Source organism: Tamandua tetradactyla, chromosome 6 (assembly GCF_023851605.1).
Source record: "Tamandua tetradactyla isolate mTamTet1 chromosome 6, mTamTet1.pri, whole genome shotgun sequence".
NCBI classification, from domain to species: Eukaryota; Metazoa; Chordata; class Mammalia; order Pilosa; family Myrmecophagidae; genus Tamandua; species Tamandua tetradactyla.
Genome location: NC_135332.1, coordinates 28,039,237 through 28,052,281, shown reverse-complemented (window position 1 = coordinate 28,052,281; position 13,045 = coordinate 28,039,237). Strand labels below are relative to the sequence as shown.

Here is a 13,045-nt window from a genome sequence, read left to right as displayed (position 1 = left end):
ACTGGAAGAGAACCTTTGTCCGAGGCCTCCCCATTCCAACCTCTCTGAGAACAAGTCATGACTCATCGCAGGATCTGTGCCTTAGCATTACAGCTCTCCCCACCCCCCCGCTTCCCTTTCTGACTGCCTCAAATATCCCAGTGTCTCTAGGGCCTCAGGATTGGTCTTGGTGGAAAATCTCTGGAAAGCTTGAGTGCAGACAAGAATCTTATTTCCACTGGGATATAGTGGTCAAGTGGGTATAGGAATAAAATCTAAGAAAGAGATGGCTCTGACCGTGAGAGTCAGAAAGGCTGGCTCACCCTGGACAGAAAGGCAAGGCTGGAGACCTGGAGGCCTCCAAAACAAGAGGTGTTGAGTTAGAAACAAGCATCGTGATGAGGTGGCTGGGTTGAGGGAATGAGCCAAGAAACCAGGTAGAGGGGCTGGAAAGGGGGATTGAGTTGGATGGGTAGGGAGGGGCTGAGTCAAAAGGGAAGTCCACACACTGCAGCCAGGAGGTATACTGAGGAACAATGGAGGGAGGTAAGGGGACACAGGGTGGGTGGGGGTGGAGGCAAAGGGACCAGCCAGCCACCTGTCCAGGCTCTAAGTCCCTTGATATGGCCCTAGAACAGAGACCCCCAAGGTCTGGTTCCTGTTGGCACAAACCAAGCTGGGATATGGGCGAACAGTGACAGGGTCACTTCCTGCCACTCTTCTCCCCTCTCGCCCACTCCTTTGCCACCAAGCCATTGTCTAGATGGGGTTTTCCTTAGAAGTTCCCAGCTCTCAAGGACAGTGACCAAAGACACTCCCGGAGACGCAGGAGAAGTAGGGGTCTCTGGGCCCCTTCCCTGGGCTCTTGCCAAGGCCACGGCTGAACTTTCTCCACGTGGGGACGCACAGACAGCCGGGCGGAGGGAGTGGGGTTGAGGTCTGGTTGTGCGGCAGTGGGTTGGCCTTCAGTGTTCCTGGGTTGAACACCAAAGGCCTAATGAGTTCAAGATGGAGGAGGAAATGGGAAGCAGGCGCTCCGTGGGTTCGGGACTGACCACCCAGGTGGCGGGCTTGTGCACATGCATGTGTGAGAACCCAAGAATCAGCACGGCCGGGGTCCTTCAAGGCCACCGAGTCCGTCAGCACAGCCTGTGCACAAGGTTCGCCTGGGAGGCCCTGGAAAAGGGGGTCCCACTTCCTTCATTCACTCAACAAAGGTGCACCAGCCGTGTACCAGCCCCGGTGACAGAGTGATAAACCCAACAGTCCCAGCTGTCACGGTGCTTACATTCCAGGGCGGAGAGTCAGGTAATATAAAGAAGCAGAAAATTCACGCAGGGAGTAATAGGTGCTACGGAAAAAACTTGTCTATTCCCTCTGCCCCAGTCACAACCCTACAGATGTTCTCTGTAGCAAGCTAAACCCCAAACCCCAACCATTCTTCCTAGGACGAGGGTCCTGGCCTCTTCACCATCCAGCTGCCCTTCCCTGGACTCCTCTGGTTTCTAGATAACAAATGGGGGGGGCACAAACCACCAGGTGTGATCAGGCCAGGAAATGCCCCCCAGGACCCCAGCAGTGCCAGCCCCGCATTTCCATTAACGCAGCCAGCTTTCCCACTTCCATTCTTGGCAGCCGCTTCATGCTCCTGATTCATCCTCAGTCCATAGGAAGCAAAGATGCCCAAATCTTTTCCCCATGAACTGCTGCTAAACCACATCTCTCCCAACGTATTTTAAACATAATCGTCAGCGTTTTACATTTATTCCGGTTGTTGCATCTGGCTTGAAGCAGACCCTCATTCCGGCCTGATAACGAGGTCTTCTGGAGCTTTCCAAGTTCCCCATGTGCCATCCGAACTCTCCCAGCGGCGTTGCCTCTGAAAGTCCCATCTTCCCATCTCCTGGGGCTTCGTCCATGTTATCAATAAAAATGGTGGAAGGGCAGAGCTGGGCTCCGGCCGAGGGCAGTCACAGGGCCCCCTTCCTGGGTGGCCTTGGTCCTCGGGAGGTTTGATTGGCAGCTGCCGAGGTGGCCAGGAACGCCTCTAACCACATGTCCCCATCTGGTCAAAAGGGAGACAGTGGGAGCCTCGTGCTCAACTACAGCCGCACAGTGCCCGAGGAACCTCACGTCTGGCGGTCAGACTAGTAACAACTCTTAAAATTGAAATGCTACAGATCAGAAATTCTCCTACAGAGTTTACCGTCGGAACCATATAGGGAACTTTAAAGGAAACAAACTCCCAGGCTCCATCTCCAGTGTTTCCAAACCAGCCACTCCGGGGTGGGGCCCAAGGATTTGTGCTGCTGTTTTTTGAGCGCTGGGGTTACTGAGTCCACACTGGCTCTCACTGATCTCCAGCTCCCCTTCTGGACGCCCACAGGCAATTGCTTCCAGAATTCTGCATCTCGGGCGCCTCTGCACAGTCCTCTCTGAGCAGACAGGGCCATAGCTTCGGGCCATGGGGTCTGGCCCAGCGCAAGGGCTCAGTTATTTAACCGAAGGCCCAACAAGGCTGCCTGGGCAGGTGGGGGTGGCCACCCGGTGTCCCTCATTCAGCGCCCCTCGCCTGCCCTGGCCTTCCGCTCCGCCACCCCCCACCCCCGCGGCTGCCCTGTTCTTTGCTTCTGCAGGATCAAGAGAGAGGGCAGGAGGTGCACGGGGGGGGGGGGGGGGGGGGGTTCAGTGGTAGAATGCCCGCCTGCCATGCTGAAGGTGGGAGCTCAATTCCTGGCCTAGGTACCCATGGCCCCCCATTTTTTTTTAAAGAAAGGGCAGAATGCAAAGTGAGTGGTTCCACTTCAGGGCCAGGGGTAATAAAACTTTCCCCTTTTCTTCATCTTCTTGCACCTCCTTCTCTAACTTAGGGTTCTCAGCATTTTCCAGCTGCCTTCTGGGTCCGCTCAGGATTACAGGCCTCCTCAGCCCCCCTCCTCTCCTCCCCTGCTTCTCTCACTTATCCTTCCTGCCGAATCAGAGAGTTCCCTGTGGAGTGGTACAAGTTTTTTACACACCTCCCTCATTTCTTTTACGCAGAATCTTATTTTTGAGAACCTCCCGCCTGCTACTTGTGAGCCAGTTTCCCCTTTTTAAACTCTGTCTTTCTGACTTTCCTCCAAGCTGTGTGAAATTTGCTTCCCTAAACCCTGGACTCCACGGCTGAAGGCTGGCATCTGCAGGCTGCGTGGCCATGGGTGTCGCTCCCCATCCCTCCAGCGCCCCTTCCGACAAACATTTCTCCTTCCTGGTCAGGATTACATCCTATCGCAACAGCCAGAGGCTGGACTCAACTTACATGTCCACCGACGGGAAAAGAGCTACGGAGACTATCGTGACTCTGTGTTACAGAATGTCATGCATTTTAAAAAAAAAACTTTTACTTCGAAATGATTTTAGGCTTACAAAAAAGTTGCAAAAATCATACAAGGAATTCCCATATACCATTTACTCAGATTCACCAAATGTTAATATTTTACATGACTGGGTGGTTTGTAAAAAGGATGGGAAGGGTCACATTTACCGATCAGAAAGAACTCTAAGACACCGTTAAGTTAAAAAAGCACGTTGTAAAAAGTAAATGCACATCATGCTCCAATTTATATCAATACAGAAAAATGTACACTCGTACACATACAACAAAACTATAATTTCTATTTGGACACATATACATATGTAAATGCAAATAAAAATTCTGGAAGAATCACACTAAATTGGTAAAAGTGATTATTTCTAAAGAGGGGAGTGAAATTAGATGGGGGTCAAGGACAACCTTCATTTTATGTCTTACATAGTATTGATTTTTGCAATGATAATGGATTCACGTATTACTTTTATTAAAAAAACAACAGCTAAAGGAGTCTCACAGACTTCTTTCTGGTTTTAAGATTTCAAAGTAAAGCCCTTTCTGCCCCCTTCTCCTCTTGAACAAAATAAAAAGGAGAATAAAAAGTGGAAACAGAACTTGCGTCTGAATCTGAGCTGAAAGTGGCAGACACCTGTAACCCCGAACTCTTACAAGACGGCAGGAAGCAGACATGAAGTGGACACTGGCAGAGCAAGAGGCAGAAGGGGTACCTGTGGGTCTTCAGAGGAATCCAGCGAGCAGGGAGTTGTTGATTCTCATGGCTGAACCTCCAAAAAGCTCAGGGTCTGAGCAAGGGAGAGGGTGAAGTCAACAAGCCCCCCACCGCCACCGCCACCACCACCGCCTCAGGGCCTCCCATCACTGTTCTGAAGTCTCCCTCTTAACTACAGAGGGACAAGCCAGGACCACCAAAAAACTAAGGTGAGCCTCTAGCATAACAGGCAGAGACTAAGACAAACAATGGGGGCCACAGAAGAAACAGGGAAAGCAGAGAAAAACCTTGAAAATGTTTTATTATCCTTGGAGGGAGAAGATATTACATTACGTTCATGACACAAGAACAAGAGGCTTTTTTTTAAGACGAGAAACAATCAGAAAATAATAAAGAACTCTTAGAAATTAAAAATATGATAGCAGAAAAACATTGGTAACATTAAGAAAATAAAGTTTAAAAAGTCTTCTAGAAAGTAGAACAGCAAAAGCAAGCAAACTAACAAAAAAAACTATCAAAGAAATACAGCAAGAAAACTTTCTAGAACTGACATATAAATCTCTAGATTAAAAGAGTCCAGACGGTGAAAGAAAAAAGAGTCAGAGCAGGGCACCTCACTGCAATCTCAGAACTCTGGGGTTACAGAAAACACCCGGAAAGCTTCCAGAGAGGGGAGGAAACAGGTCATATAACAAAGATCAGAACAAAAATGACACCAGACTTTCAAAAGTGAAGGGGGGGACCAGAAAACAACAGTGAGACACCTTCAAGCTTCTGAAGGAAAATTGTATTTACTCTAGACTTCTATATTCAGCCAAACCATCAATCAAGTGTAAGGATATAATAAAGACATTTTCAGACATGCAAGTTCTGAAAATAATTGCTTCCTCCTCTGTAACCTCTCTCAGGAAGACAAACAAACAAAGGGGCAAAGTCAAAACAGAAAAGATACGGGGTCTGGGCAACAGGGAATCCAACACAGGAGACAAGGGGCTCCAAGAATGAAAGTGGGGTGCTCCCAGGAGGGCGGCTGTGGGGCAGGCAGGGGGACAGCCAGTCCGGTTAGAGCAGGACAAGAGGAGAGGGGAGGAAAATAACTGACAGCTTTGCCCACACACACCGAACTGGAAATTATACTTGAGGTCAATGGTTGTGGAAGGAAATTTAGCCATAGTAAGCACAGAAAAGTGAGCAAATGGGTGGGTGGGTGGGGATCCGGCAAAAACAAATATTATACAAGAAAGTATACAATTGTACTAACCTGCTTGAATTAGCAGTGAACAATATTTACATAATCATAGTGATATCACAGACACAACAGCCCACAGTAACAGACACATGCACAGGCAAATGTATATAATACACAAAAACCCTCAGATGCACGGGCAAAAACACTCTCGTCCATTCACTCACACACACACACACACACTCACACACACACACACAATTGTAGGTTCCCCCACAGACGCCCAGAGGCTTCCCTCGGCCTTCCAGAAAGCCTCTGCAGACCAGAGGCAGATGCTGCAAGATGCCTCTTCCTCCAGGCTCTTGTCCACCCTGTACTGTTCCCCAGACACACACACACACACACACACATACACACACACACACACACACACACACACACTCTTTTGGTCCCAGTCCAAATGCCCTTCTGCAGCCTGTGCCTCTGTAGCCATTAACCCTCTCAGGCCATGAAGTTTGTGGGTGGGGCAGAAATCGGGTGGGGGAGCTGCCAGAAGTGGCAGCTGGGGATATGACTAATAGTACCCCTTTCAGGTTTTAGTCGAGGCCGTAGGCAGTGGAAAGGGCCAGTGTTGGGAGCCCCGGGCCTATTTCAGCTGTGCCGTGAACATGCTGTGCGTTCTTGAACAAGTCACACTCCTCTGGGTCATCAGGAGGAAGCAGGCAGCCTATGACACTCTGAGATGTTATGATTTTATGACCCAGGCTGGGTGCTGCTCCCATCCCCTCTCCACTCCAGGGCCAACCCCAAAGGATGTGTGATCTGCAGGTCTGACAAACACACACGCCCCAACTGGTGAGCCCTGCGTCCCCGGCTGCCTCCCCCTCCACATTCCTCCGTCACTCACCACTACCCTGGTCCCATTGTCCGGCAGCGTGTCAATGGCCAGGTTGCCTCCTCCCAGGTCCTGGCTCAGCTGGGTCCTGTTCGGCTGCAACACCTGCCCAGGACTCTCCCGGGCTCTCCGCCTCCAGCCCTGCGCGGTCCCTTCCGCGGCCAATCCAGCTCCTCGGCCTGCATCCTGACCTGGGAGAAGGGGACAGAAAACTGAGTCCTGGCAGTCCAAGGTGAAATTCTGGAAGGGGGACAAGCCTACTTATTCTGTAGAAGCCCCAATAACCTGCTATCTTTTGGGGACACATGATTACCAGCCAGGAAATACCCAACGTGTACTGAGAACCCAGCTCCGTGCCAAGGACTCTGCACAGCCAACACTTTCAATCCTTACAACAGGCTTCACAGTAGATATGGAGGCTCACGGAGATTAAAGAAGGCCACACATTCGAGTCCCACAGCCTGTCCATGCCCCCCCCCCCAAAAAAAAAGAAGGCCACACAGCTGCTTAGGGATGGAGGTAAGTTTCAACACAAATTGATCTACCCCTAAAGGGGTGATTATTCTCAACCTCAGTTGCACACTAGAATCATCTGGAGAGCTTTTCAAAGTCCCTAATGTCCTAACCCAGATATTCTGATATAATTGTCTGTAGTTTAGGTTGGACCTTAGGATTCTTAAAAGTGCCCCGGAGGACTTTTTTTTTTTTTTTTACATGGGCAGGTACCGGGAATCAAACCTGGGTCCTCTGGCATTGCAGGCAAGCATTCGTGCCTGCTGAGCCACCGTGGCCCACCGCCCCAGAGGACTGTTGAGAAGCCCTGGACTTAAAGAGCTCTGCAGACAAGGATGAAAACCATTGCTCTGGACCCTTCCAAACCTGCTCCTTATTACTCTGTGTGCTGGTTTGAAAGGAAGCATGCCCCCTAATAAAAACCATGTTTTAATATAAATCCCATTTCATAAAGGTGGAATAATCTCTATTCAATACTGTGTTTGAAACTGTAATGAGATCATCTCCCTGGTTGATGTGATTTAGTCAAGAGTGGTTGTTAAACTGGATTAGGGAATGACATGTCTCCACCCATTTGAGTGGGTCTTGATTAGTTTCTGAAGTCCTATAAAAGAGGAAACATTTTGGAGAAAGTGAGGAATTCAGAGAGAGCAGAGAAGAACGACATAGCCATGAGAAGCAGAGAGCCCACAAGCCTTTGAAGATGAAGAAGGAAAATGCCTCCTGGGGAGCTTCATGAAACAGGAAACCAGGAGAGAAAGCTAGCAGATGACACTGCGTTCACCATGTGTCCTTCCAGCTGAGAGAGAAGCCCTGACTGTGTTCGCCATGTGCCGTCTCACTTGAGAGAGAGACCCTGAACTTCATCAGCCTTCTTGAACCAAGCTATCTTTCCCTGGATGCCTTTGATTGGACATTTCTATAGACTTGTTTTAATTGGGACATTTTCTCGGCCTTAGAACTGTAAACTTGCAACTCATTAAATTCTCCCTTTTAAAAGCCATTCCATTTCTGGTATATTGCATTCCAGCAGCTAGCAAACTAGAACACTCTGCCAGAATTGGCAAATAATCCTATCTTCCAGGGGACTCAGGGGACAGGAAGCCAGACAGCAGTCCTGTTGACATTCTGAGTTTGATAATTCCTGGTTGTGGATGCTGTCTGGTGCATTGTAACATGTTTAGCAGCATCTTTAACTTCTACTGACTGAGTGCCCACAGCACCCAACTCACAGACTGTGAAATCAAAGATGTCTCCAGACATCGCTAAATGTCCCCTGGCAGGGAAGGGCAAAACTGCTACCCCTCTGCCCCAGTGAGGACCATTGTTTTAGTCCTATCACTACTTTCAAAACTTTGGGCAAGTCACTTCTCCTTTAAAACAAAGTGCTCAGAAACCATCTAAGGATGGCAAATAGGTTTCATCTCAGATGCCATCTCCAATCAATCAATGACAGCCAGGAAAACTTTAATTGAGAAGAAGTCAGAGGCTCCATTCATGTTCAGCAGGAAAGATCATCATGATGATCGGCAATGTCTGCCAGGGCCGCGGGATTGGGAGGTGGACACAGACCACGGGGTAGCCATCCCTAGACTCGATGTTCACTCCACATCCCTCTAATTGTAAACTTTATTCTGAATCATACAAAAATCATCCTTCTCCATTTCAGAAAGATTTCTGCCCCCAAAGATGTGCCTTATGTCATCATTCCCACTGGCCTCGGCTACTACTGAGGTGTGTATGGGTCCCAGACCATCATATAGGTGGCTCTGATATTCTTACCTGTGGCCTTTGTCAAATCAGGCCAACTCCTCTGTTAAGTACCCTTCTTGTCTCTGCCCGCCCACCCCATGTATCAGAGCACCCAGATGTGGCTCTCTCTCTCTCCTAGGGCACCCACTGGTATTTTTGACTACATGTCAGTCTCCCTGGTAGTCTTGAGTTTCCACAAGCCTCTCCCAGCTCCTTCAAATATGGATCCTCAGTACCTAGTAAACAGTAGGTGCTTAATCATTGCATGACTGAGGCATAATACTGGAGTATTGGGAGCCAATATTGGCTCTTAGGAGCCAACAATGACAAAGGTTGAGACAAGGCTCAGCCAGGACCAGGCCTGGGGCTGGGGCCAGGACTCTCTCCTGTGGGGCCCTGGTTTGTCATTAGACATTTTATCCAATTAAGTCATTCTTGGCTGCTGGTGCCTGCTGGACACTTGCCTACCCCCCACCCCCACCCCGTACTTCTCTGACCCTAATTGCAACCAGATGCTCCTGGAGAACATGGGGAGAGAGGCGGTCCCCAGATCCCCTCCCCAAGATGCCCACTGGCTGCCTACAGATGGACCTGAGTCCAGAGCTGGGAAGGCAGCCTGCCACTGCCCAGACCCCAAACTAGGATGGTCTTGGCTCTCTCTTTTAGGAGCCACAGCCGTCTCCAGAGACAGAACTGTTTGTGTCGGTCGGCCTGGCTCCCCGCATCCGCCTGTGAGTAGCCCTTGGGCCTGGGCAAGAGCCAGGGCGGGGAGGGAGCACGTACAGAACAAGTAGAGGGACACAGCCTGCCCAGAGAGGGCTGCAGGGATCTGCAGGCACCAGCAAACCTGGAACCAAGACAGAAGAGGTGGTGGGGCCTAAGGCCTGGGGAAAGGTCTGGGAGGGAGAGCCCAGCCAAAGGGGTTCAGGGAGGAGCCACCTGGGCTTTCCCCTCAGTCCTGCAACCTGAGGGCTGTGCAACCTCAGACCCATCAGTTCACTTCTCTGAGCCTCAGTTCCTCATCACTAAAATGGGGAGGACAGTGACGGCTGTGACACAGGCGGCCTCGAGCATTCGTGAAACATGAATAAGAAGGTTTTATAAATAGAAGAAGGTTTGGGGGCAGGGGCCAAAGGTCCACAAAGGAGGGCAGGGCAAGGGGTAAAGACGTGGCTGAAGAACCCTGCCCTAACCTAACTTAACCCTGAATCTTCCCCTCCCACCCCATGCCACATCTGTCTCCCTGCACCTTCCCCTTCCCATTCGCTGGGCCAGGATGTCACCCCCACAAGTCTTTAAAGGAGCCAACACAGCTGGTGGCTTACATGCGCATGTATAAAGGGCCCACAAGCCTGTGCACATTCCCCAAAGGCTCGTCTACAGTTCTCTTCCCTGTATGCTCACATAGTCACCCACCTATCCAGCTCTCAGCCACTCCTCACTCCCCCCTCTGCCTTCCATGGGAGACCTCCATCTTCCCAGCACCCATCCTGGAAGCCTGTGCACATGAGAGCGTGTGAGGGTAGGAAGCTTCTGGAATACAAACTGTTTATTCACTCATGGCCCCAAGTCAGGTACAGTCTAGTGGGGGTCTTAATAATAATATTGATAGCAAACTTTTAGAGAATGATTATTCTGTGCCAGACACTCTTTAAATGTGCGTTATCCACATGCTTTAAACACATGAACTCATTTAATCCCTATAACCCCACAAGATAGGCACTAACATTAAATCCATTTTATAGATGGGGCAACTGAGGCACAAAGAGGTCATCCAAATAGTCCGTGGAAGAATTTGAACTCAGGCAGGCTGCTGCAGAGTCTGCCTATAATCACAGAAAGCACATCACGGAGTGGCCAGCACCCTAGGCTGTTTCCTCAAGTGCTGGGAGAGGCCCAGGGCAGGTCCCAGCATGGGCTGAGTTCCTGGAGGGGCCACTGGGCCTGAACTTGGGAACTGCCCCAGAAGACTGTGCCCCCTGGCATGTGGTGGTGGTGGCAGTGGGGGTGGGGGGTGGAGTGGCGGGCAGCAGCGGTGCCCCCATCATGTGGCACTGCTCTGCTCTGGGGTAAGGGACAGTGAGGCTGACGTCCAGTAGGCCAGGTCATGCCAGGCCAGAGCTAGACCAAGCCACCCGCCTCCCACCCATAACCCAAGCTTGCCATTCCAGCTTCCTAAATCTCTCCAGTCCCATGGCCACTATTTAGTCCAGGCCACCACAGTCGCTCTCCTCTTAACCACTTCCGCTCCAGCTGGTCTTCCAGTTCACACCCTAAGTGCCGTGCATCCAGTCCTCCACACTGAGGCCAGAGCAACGAGTCGAGAAGACAAACTTAACTCCATGTCTCTCAGCTTCCCACTCACCACGGCCCTCCAGCTGAAGCCCCAGCACCTCCACCCAACACTGGAGACCCTTCATGACTAGATCCCTGCCCCTCCTCCAGCCTCCTCTCTCCCTAAAGCCCTCTCCATGACCCAGCCCTGCTCTCTCTGGCTGTGGAGCTCTCACACTTGCAGTTTTCTCAGCCAGGACCATTCTGCTCCAAAAAGCTTCCTCCTGATGAGTTCTCGCTCATCCTTCAAGTTCACAAGATGGCACTTCTTCCCAGAGCCTCCCAACATCTCTCCCTACCTTACCCCAAATGTTAGATGTCCCTGCTGTGTGAGGTCCCACCTGAAGCACCATCTCGGCTCTGACCCCAGCATATTATCCCTGTCTATTCACCCATAGGCCCCAGGAGAGCAGCTCCCTCACCCCCACCCCACCAGACTTCCTCCCCCATACCTGAATTAAAGCAAATGCTCAGGAAGTGAACAGGAACAAGCGAATGAAGGAGAGAGTGAAGGAACACATCTTCAGATGCCCTGAGCACCTGAGAGCCACAGGCCTGAGAAGACCCTTCCCTCGGGGCACAGCCCCACTGTCATATTGAAGCACGAAGAGAGCACAGGATCATAATCAGTCAAGCTCAGGGTTGGACATTGAGTCTACCACTTACAGATGGTGTGACATTGGATAGGTTATATAATCTTTCTAAACCTCAGTTTCCTTATCTGTAAAATGGGATGAAGAAATCTATGCTTGGTGGGTGGTTTTGAATCTTTAACAGAATAAAGTACACATAGAACCCAGTCAAGTCTTCCCAGTTCCCTTGGATTTCATATGAAGACTAACTCTCAGAGGGGTGCAGGGAAGGTTCTAGACTCTGAGCTGAAATCCCGACTCCTAGTTACAAATCTCCCAGCTGCAGCCTGTCCCCTCCCACTGGCAAGCACAGACCCACTGAGGACCCTCACAGGGGAGAGGGAGGGAGGGACACCGGAGAGCTCAGGAGATCTCAGATCTCTGTGAGTCACTCTTGAAGGGAGTCAATCCACCTTTACTGGGACTCTGCAGTGGGTCAGGCTCTGTGCTGAACGCAGGGATACAGCAGCAAACTGTTCCTATGCCCATAAAGATTCTAGCTGGGAAAGATGCATAGCAAACTGTATATATAACACGGCCAGTAAGTGAGCGTGATAAGTTCTATGAAGGAAATAAAAAGACAAAGCGTTGGCGATTGTTGCTATCCTAGACAGAGCTATCACGGTGGCCCTCTCTGAGGAGATGACCCTTAGGCTGAAACCTGCATGAAGAGAAGAAGTTAGCTGCAGATCTGAGGGGAACGCTGCCTGGTGCATGCTGATGGATGGAGAGACCGGGTAGGTGGAACATATTGAATGAATTAGGGAGAGAAGAGAAGATAGGAGGTGGAGGGGCTGTCTGGTAGCCACTATAAGTTTAGATTTTAGTCTTGGTTCCTTGGGAAGTCCCTGGTGGCAAGGAGGAGGCAAAAAGCAGAATCATGGCTGGAAGGGCCTAGAGAAAATCTAGACCAGTGTCAGCCCCCATTTCACAGAACGGGAAGCCAAGGCAGAGAAAGGAGGGAGTTCCCGGGGTCAGCAGCGGTTGGTGCTGCACCTGGCCTCCTGGCTCCCAGGCCAGGACACTAGGCTCCAAAAGCCTCTCCATTCTACGCCCATTTCTGGTACCACCTGGGCCAGACCCTCAGCACTCCAGCCCCCGCTGTCACTCCAAGACCTCCTTTCTGCCTGTCTGTCTACCTGTCTGTCAGCCCCTCCTGGTCTGTCCCACCACATGAGTCTATCTTTAAATCGCTCATCTTCTTTCTCCTGTCCCTGTTCTAGTGATGGATGACGTTTCAAGGCTCCACCAAACAAGCCCATCCATCAAGGGGGTGGGATGATCTCAGCTTCTTCCCCTGCCTGACCCCCACCTGGCCCAGAGGACGCACAGCCTTGAGGCAGGATGCCAGCAGCCCTTCAGGTCCTGCTCCGGCTGCCCTTTCACTGGTCACAAGGGCTCCACTATCAGTCAGAGCCAGCCTGTCCCTCCTCGGCACACCATGTCTTTCCGCTCCAGCAGACATCCCCTGCCTCCATACAGGCCTTCCTCACACCCAGCCTGGGCTCCTGGAAAAAGCACTGATCTGGGAGTCCAGAGATCTGGGGTCTTGCCTTAGCTCAGCCACAGACACGTGATCTCATTTCACTCATCTGCAAAATGAGGGTCTTGAACTGAACGCCATGAAAGGTCCTTTATAGACTCAACATTCTGAGATTGGGTCCTTTCTATCTAT

General features: G+C 50.8%; 1 protein-coding gene across 4 annotated transcripts in view; it reads right to left on the bottom strand.

The window, feature by feature from the left end:
- Window positions 1-13,045, bottom strand: part of PLXDC1 (plexin domain containing 1) — a 99,958-nt gene that overhangs the window by 84,974 nt on the left and 1,939 nt on the right. For all 4 annotated transcript variants that reach the window (XM_077164555.1, XM_077164556.1, XM_077164557.1 and 1 more), the window contains one exon: window positions 6,152-6,330. In XM_077164555.1, the coding sequence (XP_077020670.1) occupies window positions 6,152-6,330 (179 nt within the window). The remainder of the gene's footprint in view (window positions 1-6,151; window positions 6,331-13,045) is intronic.